At 40.5% G+C, this 15,619-nt stretch overlaps 1 protein-coding gene across 1 annotated transcript in view; it reads right to left on the reverse strand.

Moving 5' to 3' along the window:
* JARID2 (jumonji and AT-rich interaction domain containing 2) overlaps positions 1–15,619 on the reverse strand; it is a 225,390-nt gene that overhangs the window by 7,004 nt on the left and 202,767 nt on the right. Inside the window, exons 9-15 of the mRNA XM_074899720.1 lie at positions 14,428–14,520; positions 13,888–14,006; positions 13,655–13,725; positions 12,703–12,817; positions 8,348–8,453; positions 7,346–7,528; positions 1,124–1,254 (exon numbers count right to left, since the gene is read on the reverse strand). Of these exons, the coding sequence (XP_074755821.1) occupies positions 1,124–1,254; positions 7,346–7,528; positions 8,348–8,453; positions 12,703–12,817; positions 13,655–13,725; positions 13,888–14,006; positions 14,428–14,520 (818 nt within the window). The remainder of the gene's footprint in view (positions 1–1,123; positions 1,255–7,345; positions 7,529–8,347; positions 8,454–12,702; positions 12,818–13,654; positions 13,726–13,887; positions 14,007–14,427; positions 14,521–15,619) is intronic.

Consider the following 15,619-nt stretch of genomic DNA (forward strand, 5'->3'; position numbering starts at 1 on the left):
AAAGCAGCCACAGGAAGGACCGATATCCTCCAGAGAATTCCAACCTAAGCGTAAGAACAAGTTTGAGAACCACTCTGATAGAGGTCGTTGTGATGGTCTAACAGCAAGCACCAATATTTCTGTTTCACATTTCACACTTGCAGACTTTTCCTCTTCAAGGAAAAAAAAAACACTTGGAAGTGATTATTCCCACAGGGAAACCAGCTGCAGGTAAAGCAGTCACCACAGCTCTTTGTATTTCTTTCTGAACACTAAAACAACACATGGGCTGTTTTCCCCTTCAGTATGTCACTGGAAATTTTCCAAATGAACATGCTAGTTAGTTAAATACAGTTTGTAGATTCCATTCATCAAAACTTTCTTGACATCTCGAGTACCAGTTGTCACAAACTTGAAAGATAGGTAGCAACTACATGGTAGGGAACAAAAGAAAAGATCATTACACAGGAAGCCAGGCAACATTTTCTTTTTTTTTTTTTTTTTTTTAACCTATCTTAAGAGAAACCCTAAACATGTTTCCTCAATACTGGAGAGAAAAAGGAGTGTGGAGGGTTTTTTTTTCTTAAAACGTTCAAGTTCTAAAGCAAGATGCATTAGCACCCATGCACAAGCTCAGTGGTTTAAATCAAGACAACTTTCCGCTATGCAAAGTACCTTCTACAGCTGTAGTGTAACAATCTTGATGCTGAAGACAAGGGTTCCTGGTGCAAAACTCATTACAGGCATGGATTGACAGTGGCTACTGATGCCAAGAGGCTGAAAAACTGAAGAAAAGTATTTAACTGCTTGGCACCATGTAGCTCACCTAACGCATCAGGAAATCTTGACTCTCAGCACCAAGAATCAACAAAATAAAAGCCCAAAGCAAACTATAGTTTTAATTCTTTGATGGTGCCCATAGTAGGGAATTCTTAGAGTAAGACATCCTAACCACGGGCACTCTCACATCAGATACAGCCAAGGAAACTGCTTCTTCCACATGTGGCTGTCTTCAAGTATGTTTGCTGGGCTTTTGCTTGGTTAAGCGGGTGAAAGACACATGTCTGAAAGGTTACTTACGTCATCCACCTCTGGAGTCTGTCAACGAAAACAAAAAAGGTATGACAGGCCCCCAATTCGTTACCTGAGCTCTCCAAGAAGTGATGATATCGTACTCAGAGTCGGTCCGTTTTCCTTTTTTGCTTCTGCTGTTGCAATCTGATAGAGCAACTTTTCCATAGAAAATGGTTTGGCTATACGTCGTCTCTTCATTTCCTGGGACAGAAATTGCCAAATTAGTTCTTGAGCAAATTTGAAAATAAGAAGTTATCCAGAATGAATTCAATGTGGCAAAAAGCAGCCTTTTAGAACAACCAAAAGTACAAGCTTTCTATAGTCCAAATTAAAGTATTTACATTCCTAACTTTCATCCAGCACCTAACTTCATACTGAAATAAACTTATAATTGATCCTTTCAGTGAAAAGCCAGGTTCCCAAGTGCTTTTCTGAATTGGGTTTTCCTATTGAAAGGACTAAGAAAGATGATCTTTTGCACAAGCTTTAGGTGAACCAATGCCACATTGATCGGTAGGAAATCAAACTGTATGATATCTTCTAATATGCTTTACTGTGAAATTTAATACAGAGAAAAGTCTGCATATACAAAGAGAGTGAACTCAAATTCAAGTATTCCAGTGTCACCAGATTTCAGGTATACACTTTTTTCAAAAAAAGAAAATTAAACTTCATCGGTGGAAAAAACAAGAATAGGAGAAATGTGAAGAAAGTGAGAAAGATTAAAAGAAGGATGCCCAGACATAGGTTAGCATGCAGTTCACTGAAGTGGAGTGCAGTTCACTGAACCAACAAACACCTCAAAATTTCCTCCCTAAGAATTCTTTTCCTGTGGAGGCCAAGAGGAGTAACCCAGTCAGTCACACAATTTGCACTCTCAGCCATCCATTAAGATCTAATCTTCTGACTGGCTCAAAGCCCAGGACTGCTATGATTTTGCATCTTTTACAGCACCAAAAATATAATTGGTGCTTAAGAATTAAAGACAACTACCAGCAAAACAGGCAGATATCAGGGAAGAGAGACAACAGGTGGAAGAGAGGGTTTCAGTTCTGCTCAGTTTTGCCTGTTACTAGTTCCCACCTCCCTGTCGTGTAAGCTTTTAAAGCTGCATCTTCCATTCCTGTCAATACAAACCCTTTTGATAACTCTCATGTAGGAAAATTCCTTGATTTACTCTGCAGTTGGGAAAAGTACAGTTTTCCCAGTGTCTAAAGAGGTACATTTTGTTTTATATAATGTCTGAGAAGTTTTAACTGATGCCAACAGTGGAGCATAATGTGAAGGTGCCACTTCAGTTAGGAGTTAAGCCCTGCAAATACCTACTTATCACAAAAATGAAGTTATCTTTAACCTTAATTTATTTTCACCCTATTTTATAGCCCTCATTACATGCTCTTGATATTTCTTTTATCACAACCAATATATCATAAAATTAGTAATTTTTAATAGCACAGATTGCATGCATTGAAGCGATAACTAATATACATATCATACAATAGATTAGTAACCTTTGGTGAACAAAAAGCATTCAAAAGAGAGTCACAGGTAAGAAAAGCGTTCTTCAGAAAGTTCTGCCAGAGCCTTCTGGGGGTCGGAACTGCTGCACTTTTAGGAGTGGTATGATAAGTTTTGTTGCATGCTAGACTTGTATAGTATATTATCCAAGGCTGCATATGAATAGCTACTCCAAGCCCACACAGGTAACACATGCAGCCAGGATAAAAGGCCACAGTGCTGGGGGGAAAAAACCCAAGGTACGCTCCTGCTAGCTGGCTGCTCAGCGGACCCAAGATGGGTCTGTGCTGTATCCAGCACAACTCACTGGATCTGTGCATTCATATGAATTTCTGATTCACATTTTTCTTACAATACTGAAATATACAGATACAGCATTGTGTGTGCTTTTGACCTGCTGCCTAATCATTTCTTTTAATGACATATTTTTCAATGTTATGAAAGAGCACTAATATTCGTACCACAGTTACCATCGCCCTGCCACTTGTGGTCTTACTATCGTATACATGTCTCAGTCATCAATTTTCCAGGCTGAGTAGTCCTCTTATATTTAATACAGAAGCTAATTCATACCTCTAATTATCAGTCTCCAAAGTGCTTTTTCTAGTTCCTCTATATTCCTGTTGCAGTTAGAGATTCAGAATTGCTCAAGTATCGAAGCCATGGCCATAGCAAGAGTGTACACAGTGCCATAGTGATGCTTCCGCTTTGTTCTCTATTCTCTCCTTGCAATCCTAACATCCAAGGGCTACACCCAAGATGTAAATCTCTCCAGAGCACTAGGCTGGCAGCTCCATAGGAATCCAAAGACCTCTTTTCTCAGGAGTAAGAGCTCATTCAGAGCCCATCACTGTGTCTGTCAAATTAGGATTATATTTTACTCCCAAATCATTTAAAATTTATCAACTAATTTTCTCACTCAGATCACTCAGTATCATGAAAACTTTCTGTAACACCTCATAGCTTTAGTTTTTGCTGTCATTGTCATAAACAGCTTCAGTATAAAGGCTTAGTATTGCTGTTCATTTTCCTTTCTAGACTATTTACGGATACGTTGAACTGTACTGGTCTTAGTTACAAATTCCTGAGGAGCGCAGAAAGAGACCTCCCTCCATGATAAAAACTGACCATGTGTTCTCATCCTCTGCTTCTCTTTAAATCAGTTATTCTTCAGTTCATGAACTTCCCCTCTCAACCCATGGCAGCTTAATTTCTTTAAGAGCCTTTTCTGAGGATCCTCGCCAAAAGTCTTCCAGAAATGCTCACAGACTCCGTCAACTGCAACTCTTTTGTCTGTACATCCTTCCAAAAGTTTCAAGACCTGGGGGCCATGACCTCACTGCAAAAGCCAAGCTGACTGCCCTCATCTCATTCTTTTCTACATTAGTTTTTTCTTTTGGCCTTTAGGAAGTTGTTCTTTGAAATCTCTTTCTGGTCTGCATTTGTGTGTGTTTACATGCGTCTTGCTAGAGTGGTTGTTTTATTTGCATTTTCTTCTTCTGGCCACAAAAGGGATTTTTTGGTCTCATTTCAACCAGACTCCTTTCTCCTGGTGTTTAGCCATGCCAAGTTTAGTGGGGTTTTGCCTTTTGAAATTTTTCTTTTGCTAGGCAGTGTGCATGTGTTGTGAGCCTCTAACACGGCATCTTTAAACAATTTCTATGCTGCACGCAAACACTTAACCCTTCTTTCTGCATTCTCAATTTAACAAGCTTTCTTGTTTTTATGCGAGGCTGTCTTTTGAAATGAAACACCACAGTAGTGGATATTTTGCTTTTTACTGCTCTTTCAAGGTTCTTAATCTCCGCTCACCATCACAGTGCAGCTCCTTCATAACGATGTTTCGAACTGGGCTCCACCATTACTGAGAAGTGAGACGACAGTTCTTGTGCAGGTTTCCTGACCAGCTGCTCCCTGGAGCCATTTTGGTTCTGGCATCCCACTATCCTAGCTAGAGGGATAACGCCAGCATTTTCTATCATCATCATGTGTCCTGTCCTCGCAGCTTCTCTCACCTCCTTTAGTATGACACAGGCTCTGTCTACACACCATCCAGGATGGTGAAGCAGGAAGAACGCACGTGCAGGGCGATACAGTTGATGCCAAGGACCCAAACACCCACCAGACGTGTGGTGTAAAGCCAATGGTTTTACTTCAGAGAACTCCAGCCAGGTTCTGGGGCCATGCCACCGCCAGTGTTTGGAGGACATCAGTGCACTTCTGGAGTGCCTCTTCCCATTTGGTTTCATCTGAAAACAACCTGGTCTGCTCAGGCTAAGAGAGCTCTGTGACAGGAACCAAGGAGTGGTAATTGTGTGGCATTTTAAAAGCACATTCCTCACCCAAACTAAAACTTGGCAGGTGGATACATATAAAGCCCCTGCCAGCATCTTGGCTGGACAGTCAGGAGCACAGTGCTAATACCATGCTTTTCCTATTTAAGACAAGAAGATCAGTGCACAGGGATTCTGTCACTGATGACAGGGTTAAACCTGGCTTATTTGACTGTAAGCTCTCTTCTGTGTGCAGCAGTGCTGCTCCAACTGGATGACGAACTCCAGCTTTCCTATGTACTTCTTCCTCTCATATTATGGTAGCGGCTGAGTCTCTTCTTTCCACCAAGTTTCTAGTAGGCCCTATACCACCAAAGGCCTCCTTTAAAACCAGACATTGCTCCTTATTTCCAAATCTCTAGACTAGAGTGCATTCATTTAGTCTGTTATTCTGTTTTCTTGTTTCCTAAATGAGTTTTACTGACTTTGCCCAATGCCTTATTTGAGGATATGAAGTTATCCTGTTGCCATTCAAAACACAAACTCTTCCACCACAACTGTAAACCTTCCCCTCATCCTTAAGTTTAAAATTTCAGGAGCTCTCAGGGGTTTTTTTTTAAATCCAGCAACCTGGTTCTATGTATGGTTTAGGTGAAACCTGTCTGTCCCTTTACACAGGCTTTATACAAACTCTTTTATTTTAACAATTATCCCAACTCCTTATGAACTGAAATCAATGCAATTTCAGATGCTGAATTTCATTTTTCCATATATTAAAGGAAATTGAGCAGTCATTCGATACAGAAATGAAACAACATCATTTAGTAATATAAAGAGAGTTTCTATAAAAAGATCAGGTCACAGTATCACAGAATGAAAACAAAGTTAATGTATCAAACAGCTGAAAACTGTCAGTATTGCTGTCGAGAATGGACAGACAGGAAGGTACAGTTGTTTGTCAGAGTTCATTAACAGTCCAAAAGGGGAATCTTGCTCATTACACAGAACATCTCACAACCTCTGAAAAGCACAACCCCAGCCAGCCTTTGAAAATGGCGAAGTGCCTTGTCAAAGTGAAGGAACCAAGGAAGAATTTCCAAAATTTAAGGGATTGAAGAACATAGGATAGTGTGAGGAAAGAAGAGGGGGAAGGAAAAAAGAAGGACAAGAACAATGCAATAGGTGTTTCCAGAGTTATTCTGATATAAACACATATACTGTGGTTCTTGTAAAGTTTGTGAGAGCTGTGACTTCAGTTTCCAAGGTAGGTTATAATAGATTGGAATCTGCTGGATTTTGAGTCATATTTACCCAGTGCAAAGCTCTTAAAAATTAATCAAAAGAAACTGTTCTTCAGAATTTTGAGGCACCAAGAAGAGCTTTTTAATTGCTGCATAGTGATGTCTGTCTCTTACAGGAGTGGCATTTTCACAATATCAAACAAGTGTTCAGTAGAGCAATAAATACAGCATATGGAGTTAATATAATTGTGTACCTTCAGACAGAAAAGGCTAGCTTAGGATTTTCATTCCTTTACCTACATACATATAGAATTCCCGCCTTTCCCCAAAATAAATCTGTAATAAAATAACCTTTTATTTCAAACTAAGTTAATATACAGTTAGTATAACCAGGCTGGAAGAATTCCATTAACCCTAAAGAACCAAGACCTAATTGTGGACATATTACATTTAATTACTTACTAACCACTTGGTCTGAAGCTGCAAATGATGATTTACTAGTGGCTTAGCTATAAAACACTACCAAAATAGCATCTGTAACCCATAGTGTATTTGAGGAGGTTGGGAACACAATTAGTGAGATATATTATTTGTCCAAAAACACAGAAATGTAGCCAAAACCATGACGACTGGACAATTCATCTGTTTGTTTCTGCAGGCAACCTGCCTCGGTTAGTTTTGTGAAAAGGGAACAGGAAGGTTTTTTTAATATACATCTTAGTATTGGATGGGCTGGTCAACAAACATAAGGATTTTCAAGTCACTAAAACAAAAAATGAAATTGCCCTGATCAACAGCTATTCCTGAATGAAGGGGCAGAGAAAGACAAGTAATACGGCTGTATTAACCGACTCTGCCTATCATAGGATAATCAAGCACAGTTATTCAGATAGTTGCACCTGAGATTCTAATGGTTCTAGAAAACACCACTTAAAAAAAATTAGTGAGCATAATACAATATATTATCATTAGCTCTGAAGGGATTCTGAAAAGCTTCCTCACAAACTGGTCTGCAGGCATAACAAACTTTTGAGTAGTTCAAATATACAGAAGTTTTAGAATTATTAACTCAGTTGCTTTTCTGAAAACACTGGATCACCTTATGCCTTGCAGAACTTTTTCCTTTTTTTTATTTAATAGTCCACAAAAATATACATAGCTGTACTAGTTTCACAATGCTATCAATCCTGGAATGTCTGGTTTGCTGTCGTTTTAGATGGCAGGGCCGTGAATCCATTTTAACTCCTTTTCTCAACTTACCTTGGCTGTTTTAAAACCCATACTTGTCCACTGGGTGGTAGCAAAGTGCACTGTTTCAGAAACACTATAGCCACAACACACTTTAGACACAAAGGATCCAGGAAAACAGACAACAAACTGCCCGCTCTGCTGTACAGTACGGTGCACCCTGATCCCCTCCTTACACAAGATTTCTGGGGAGATCTAGAAAGACATAAAAGCAAGATAAAAAAAAAAAAATCAGAACTTTCTTTTACAGTTAGATCCCCTTCCTTGCTGGGTACTGCATGTTACTTGTGCAGAAAAGCTGTGCTCTGCTAACAGCTCAGCTCTGTTTGCTTTCTCTTCCCTTCTACACATGCTGCAGCTTAGTGTTTGGAGTGAGAATTACAGAAGTAGCTCTTTTGAAACCAACAGTTTAAACTTTCATTTGCCAAAGCATCTCTAACAAAGCCTCAAAACAATACTACCTACTACTACAGAAAGTAATGCAGGCCACTTGGTTTTCCATCTAGATCTTCTCAGACTTGGCATTCAGTCCACCTTGCTACTACACTTCTGTTAGAGATGTTAACATGGATAGCTGAGGGAGGTTTTTTGTCGTGGGCTCCCAAATTTATACTTATATGCACTAAATGGAAATTTCTATTCACAAAATAAACAAGAGAGCAAAAAATATTTTTACATTGTTTGACATATTAGGCTTCTCATATCCATGCTGGCATCATAAAATGTCAACCATGGCAGATTCATTGATTACAGAACACTCCCTTTGTGAGGTTAAATACATTATGGACAGTATTAAAAATGGATATTTATTGTACTGTCCATTTATTTTTATTTTAACATGTGAGCCTTGTTAGAAAAATGCCATGTGGGTAAACAATTGCAAGTAGCCAGATTTTAACAACAGTCTCTGCATCATTGTATTGCAAGACAAAACCAAAATAAATCCCCAAACAACCAGCCTTCTGATTATCCTCGGGTTCTCAAATGGGACTATCTCTCCCAGTGTTAACCTACCATTACATTACTTTCAAGCATTTCCAGCCCTGGAGTGCCATTGGCTTGCAGCAGGGTATGTACCACGTCATCAAGTTTGTTCTCCTCCGCAGCAGGAATGCAATACCTGTTGTTTCGTCAGAGAAAAGAGAGAGATTTACTGTGGAGTAAATAACGGTCCACAGCTACACAGTAACAGGCAATTCAGACCAGGACATTGATTAAAAGAATGAAATTAAACACAGGCTTTCACACACAGTTCTTTTTGGTAAAACAGTGAGAATTCATATTTAGACTCAAGTGTGACGGTGTTCACTAGATGCCAAAGGACACCAAATCCCCAAACCAGATATGTGAAAACTCAGTGCTCTGTAGAATCGGAGGAGAGAAATCAGCAATAGAATCGTGTTCATTTTAACAGCACCAAAACAGCTAATTATGGGCAGATGTTTGCATCTCGTGAGCACCAATACATGTTCTGTTATTTTTATCATAACCGGATCTATTTATTATCTGTGCAGCAAGCAAAGAATCTTTTCATTTATTAACATTTTCTGTTCATAACAATCAAGAAACCACAAATCACCTTTACTGTTAGCACACAAAGTAGCCTAAGACCTTCTTGCTTTGCTTACGAAACAAATCCCACATCTCTCTTCTCCCTTGCAATAAAAGAAAGACCCAACCAAAAGCAGCCAAAGCAGCAAGAGAGATTAAAACTCTGCTGGGTACATGCCAAGTTGCACATCCTCCTCTCCTTTAGAAGCCAAAGAAGCAGCTGTCCTCCGTGCTCACTGCCAGCAGTGCTCCCTACGCAGAAGTGACAAGAAATAACGTAGGAGTCTGAGGTCTTAACTTCACACATCCAAAGAAATACTATTTTGCTGGATCCAGGGAGGCAATGTGCTGACAATTAGTGTCTACTTTTTCTTGCACCCTGCCAGAAGGGTAATAATGGTTTATGTCCACCCAGAAGATACCTGTTCCCAAGATCTGATAGTTGGTACCTGACGACTGTGCACTGAGCAGCGCAGCTTGGTGGGAAACACTGTGCAAATCCTGGGATCCCCAAACCTGCCTTGAGTTGCTACCATGCTGTGCTCCACGTGTGACATTACCTTGTTTGGATTTGTTATGCTCGGGCAAGCAAAAAACATCTCTAGATTTATCATGACTTACCAGTTCACTTTAAGCAATGAGACCTCAACCTGAGTCCATTTGCCCCACACCAGACACACACACAGAGTGCCATTATTCCAAACTTGGCAACAAGAGAAGAGAATGAATCTGGAAAGATTTTGGGGAAAGGGTGCAGTTTTCTTATCATTCATCTGGCTTCTCCACCAATTTCATACAGCGTTCTGCTGGCCTTACAGACCTTGTCAGGATATCTGCTTGTAATGTGCACTAATATTAACTCTATGCGTCATACAGAGTTATCCTGCTTGATGAGTCTGTAGGAGGCTGTACTTCCTATGTTTTGAACATCTTGTTACTGTTCACTGTACTGATGATGACTTTGATTATTCTTTGTTGATCTTCAAGCCGAGAGCCTGAAGAGATGACAATATCCACTCCTACAGCTAATTGTAGCCACAAAAAGGGCTCTAATGAGCTGGTTGCCCAGTTGTACGTAGACTGACTCCTTACATATATATTGACAACGAGCAGAACCTCGCTAAGAAATCCTAGGGTTATAGAGGGGTGGAAAGCAGAAGAACTTCACCTTGGTAAGGATCAAGTCCCAACATCAATATTAAATGCATGCCATGTATCAAATACTTGGCAGTACCTGTGTTGCTAACAGTGACAGCTTCAGAACAGCTCCATGTGTGTAGCATATTACTCTAGTTACACTATAGTAATGTATTTTAAATGGTGATGAAAATATTTTAAATTCAAAACACAGAACATGGCAGAGCCCGCTCTTTCCTTTTGGAGTTAGAAAATATAGCTGGAACAGCATAAAGATTCAAGCATGGAGTCCCTCGCAAGATGGGCCCAGGAGAAGGCACGGGAAGGATGTGTGAAGAGGAGGGGCAGAACAGAAGCGCATGGGACTATCCAACTGCTGGCAGGACTGAGGGGAATGGAGACTGTGGTGTATGGTGCAATTTCACTCATTTGCAATTCTTGACGTACCTATAAAAATGGATAGTGAGCAGCTAGTACAGACTTCTGAATGCCTTTAGCAGAACAAGATTTTCTTCTCTCTTTTAATGGGCACTGAGGATCCCTCCAGAATAAAAAGGTTAGGTCACTGACCTCTCTGCCCTGCATGAAAATTGAGTTCTCCCCTGTTTACTCTTCAGGAGGTAAAACCTGAGAGATTAGAGTGACCTGAGTGATCTGCAGGTAAATGAAGCACCACTGATTTTAGTACCACAGAGATCTGTCCTTGGAAGAGAAGATTTCTGGATGCTGGGTGGACTTTGCAAAACAGAGGAGAACTTTGGTCTCCAGTGGCTTTGTTATCCCTGAAGCAGTCACTGAAAGCAATGCTGTCAGGACTACTCCTGATACTACATCAGACCTAGAGTTATTAAATTAATCTTCTCTTCAATAAAGGTGGGTACTTTATTGCAATATTGAAAGTTGTAATGAGATAATAATGAATACTAGCCTGACTTCAGCCTGGCAGCCTTGCTGAAGAATAGCTTTTACAGACAAAGGAGTTCCAATTCTTCCTTCTTATGAGTTATTCCTGCTTACTATCCATGTTTCATCAAGGCAGTCACCACAAATACACCTGAAGCTGTGTATTTACATGTATTAGTAACCCCATCAAGAAAAAGCAAATGACTGCTTTGGGTTTATTCTTCTTGGCTTGGAAAAAAGAAATAGTAGCCTTTCCTAAAACTTTGGCTGGCTGCATTCAAGCCTGTTCAGTCCCAAAACGCACAGGTTTTGACACACGCAGTATGGAGGGAGGCCTCAGAACTTAATTAGGTGATTCTTAAATGCCTTCTGTTTGGAATTTACTGTCATTTAAGACTAGACGAGTATCATAGAGAGAAATAGACTCACCAAAGGTTGAGGACAATGTACCTTCCTCAGCAATTTGTCCTGATAGTATATTATTATAAAATACTACAGATTCCTGGTTCACAGAAGAGGGAGAGGAGCCATGAAATGCCCATAACAGAAAGAGACAAACTCCCAGGTCTGCAGCATTTTACCTTTACCTCTTGGTATGATCACATACAGAAGATTTCTCCAACTTTAAATATTTAGAGAGAGGCACTCCTGCTTTATGGTTTCCTCCAAGATTTCAAATATTTTTTTCTGGGCCATGTGCTTTCCCAGTGACAGCTGGGTCAGCAGCAGCTGAGAAACAAAGTTAAAGGTAATGGCCAAAGTACACACTTTGCACATGAATGAAGAGCAACTGACACTGCCACCATGGGGACTTCTGGATGCAAAGGGGCCCTTCTCCTGTCACACCAAACAAAGAGCCAAAGGCTCCCATAGCTTGGAGTTTAAGAAGGGAACTGCTGAAAGGGAACCAGCTTCTCACCTTTGCAGGGAGGCATCACTTAACTTTTCTTCTCTGTTTATTGTATTTTATCTGATCAAGAAACACAGTTACACCGCTTATCATTCACTGTTCTCACTGATTATACTTTTGGGTAATAACACCAATATCACCTCCTTCCTCCAATCCCTCCATCCACTGTTATACCTCCACTACAATCTAACTCATCATCATCATCTGTAGTAGTATGAATGCACTGAATTCAGGCAGGATTCACCAAGTTCAAAACCATTCATAAGCTCAGTGTTAATTCTATTTGCATGATATCTCTACAAAATATGAAATGTAGCTAGCATCCACATTGAGACACTAGAATGATGTATGTAATCCTATGAATAATTATTATCATAGGATAATGAAAAAAATTACTATTAGAGAAAATATGAGGGACCTGGTAGGTACAGAGTTCAAGATATTTTGCATATAATAAGAAAGCAGTGCCTATTTAGTTAGAGCATAGATTCAATCACTTTACAAGTGGCAATATGCAGCTAGCTTGACAAGTGTCTCGGTCAGCCTAAGGAAAGCCTACCCTGACTAGCTGTCATTTGGCTTCCACGTCATGAAAACTTTCCATAGGTTAAACCCTATGTCAGGCAGAAACAGTATATTGCTAAATATCTCAGAACAGAGCATGGAAGACGGACAAAGCAGAACTTTTCTTCCAGGATAGGGCATTTCATCATTCTAACATGCTACATTTTCCCATTAAAACTGCAACCACACACACTGGATCTTCTAGATGAGATTCATTCATGCAAACTACACAAACTGCCGTTAACACCAGCCTACAAGAGAGCCACTGCAGTGAATGTAAAGAAAACAACCCAGGAATACCTACCAAATGCAATCAGCACCAGTGTGTAAGTAGTCAATGTATGGAAGGTGATTTTGGTCTCGAGACCAGCATGAGGTAGAAAAGACCATGCCAATATTTAGCCAAGGAATTGTCACTCCTAAAGCAAAGAGATTGAAAATTAGGTTTAAGTAACCGCAGTTTCTAATTAAAAGACAGTTTGAGAGGAAATTTCAGTTTAAAAGCTTGTTCTATCCACAAGCTGACCCTCAAGTTTTAAGCCACTTTTACCAGAGTAGGAAATTCACAGAGAATAATTTAACAAATTCAGCATTCTTCACTAACAAAGTATCTACCAGCTAATTACAATGCCCTTGTTTTCTAATAGCTGTAAAAAATTTTTGTTCTTTAGAGAATTTACAAGTACGCATAATACAAGCTCAATGCCATTGATCAGAGGTGGTTGCTTCACACTGTCAAGTGTACACGTGCTTGTAAACATGTATCCTGTTTCCCAACCGGTTTGTTCAGGCTCAACACCTGCACAGGAGTCCGAATTATGCTTTCAGCTAACATTTCTGCCAATAAATTGCAAAGGCATATATGCAGCTGGAGCACTCGTGACAATTCATTTACAAAACTTGTGTGCTGCTTTGCCCAGCGCTACAGACCAGGTTTGCATGTAAGGAAGTTGCACGGCTCTGTCCTTCATCAACCTAACACACAGCAAGAACACCGATGTACCAGCAACAACAGACAGGGAGTACAAAGCAAGTACAACTGATTCCTCCCAGGTATATAAGGTCTCAACTATTCATTAATTCTTTATTTGCACCCCTGACTTCAGTCCTTTAAATACCAACTGCTACATACAACTGTGTGTCTACCCAATCACCCAGCAGAGGGGCCAGAAAGAGGGAGAAGACTTTGGTGACTACACCACCTCATTTAGAGGACACTTCCACCTGCTGGAAACATAGAAAAGAGACTTGCTTACCAGGCACAGCACCAAGATGTCGCAGGATGGATCCTGTATTATTAGGAAGGACTGTGAGGTTCCACCCATGCCTGTTCAAGGGGTGACACAGAGGAAGACACACGTCAGTGCGTGTTCCCAGTGCCAACGTCCCCAGCACCAAGCTGCCCTGCCAGTCTCGCGCCCCCACCGCTGCTCGGCACAAAGGGGTAGCTGGCATGAGTCGACAAAGAGGGTGGATTTGGTGATCTTACCTTGAAAATGGTTCAGATTTTCCCACGGGAAAGCCGCTCCCGTGGGTATTGGTATCTACTTTTCCACAATGCACTGCTACGTGGCAATCTTTCTGTTCCACTATTCGCCAATATTCTTGCTGTGGTAAGGGAAAGTGGTAATGCATTTTTAATTCACTGAACGAGGTATCATTAAAATATAAACTCCAGAAATTTACAGGGCTTTCATGACCTCAGTGTAATTCAACATTAAACACTACTTAAAAATAAGAATATAAATACTTTAACAATGAATTGGGAAGACAGAATTTAGATCCTCTTGGCTCCTGTGCTTTAGCACATGACAGATTAAGACTTATTTCTCTCCCTCAGTTCATCAACACCTTTATTAAAAATGTCAAAAAACCTTAAAAGGAAGAATCAGTACCATGTGTATCTAACCATTTATTTTTCTCCCACACCAGACAGTGCTTATGATAATTCCTGAACATCAACTATATTGAGTCTCCATACTCGATCCCCTGAAATAAAAACTTCTACCACTCCTTGTGTCGGCCTCACCTCTACTTCAGCTACTGTGGGCTCCTTTGTGAAGCACATGTTCATGATGTTTCTTGCTGTTCGGTAGAAGGTTGTTAAAGAAACAGACCTACCCTGTGGAAAAAGAAAATAAAACCAAAAGTGAAAATAAAAAAAACATGCCTCCATTCCCCATGGCCTCACTCTCTTCCTTATATGCTCAATCCCACATCATGATAGTGGGAAAGAGGACAATGTCTCCAGAACACATGTGGGTCTAAATCTCATTTCCTATCTGAGGGAAAATACCTCAAAAGACACAGAAATTTAATCACATCGAATCAACAAACCAACCACCTAAAAGGCCAACTGAATGTTCTCAGAAGGCCACATATGCTGCTTTGTCCAGCACAATGCTCTGTGTTTGATACATACAGAAGATGGACATGTGCCAGCTTTCTATGACAGGTTGCAAAGTAAGGAACCCTACCTGCAATTTACAATCAAATCCAGTATGTGATCAAAGAATCACATGGCTATGCTCTCTACATACAGAGAAAGACACTTTGGAAATTCACAGGAATGTTCAGCATCAAACTGGTAATATATGTGATGGAAGGGGGTCACAAAAAGTTTACCAAGATTACTGTAATCACCTGCTTAGAGAAATGAGTTATGCTCATTTCAATAAAAGCAGTTCAAATGCAAGGAACCAGGACCTATTGTTACATGGCTAAGAAGAGTAAAACACAGTAAAATTGACAAGTGAGTTCACTCTTTCTTGGCGCTGCTGCAGGAGCTGTATGAGAAGACGATCTGACTTGGTTTTCTGCTTGAGCTACACCTCAGTTTCTGGATACTGGCTTTCACACATACCTCTAATACCTTATCCTCTGGAAGGCATCCTCTGCAGGCTCTGAAGGCAGGAGCAGGAGAACCCGCTTGCTCCTTTCAGCCCAGACATACTGGTATGCCCAGATAGGGACAACCCTATCACCTTCACCCCTCCAGGGCTGAAGAAACATCCTGGGAAGCTGTGGCCATACTGGCTGGCAGGCATTGCTGCAGGCAGAGACCAGCATCACTCTGCAAACTTCTAAGTTCAGAATACCTTTGCCCCCTCGCCAGATCTACTGCTCCTTCCTCTAATTTCCATTGTGTCCACTAGTCGCCCATCTGAGCAACCACAGACTTAAAAACTCCATGTAAATGAACGTTTTATCACTCCGACTAT

Source organism: Athene noctua, chromosome 2, assembly GCF_965140245.1.
Source record: "Athene noctua chromosome 2, bAthNoc1.hap1.1, whole genome shotgun sequence".
NCBI lineage: Eukaryota > Metazoa > Chordata > Aves > Strigiformes > Strigidae > Athene > Athene noctua.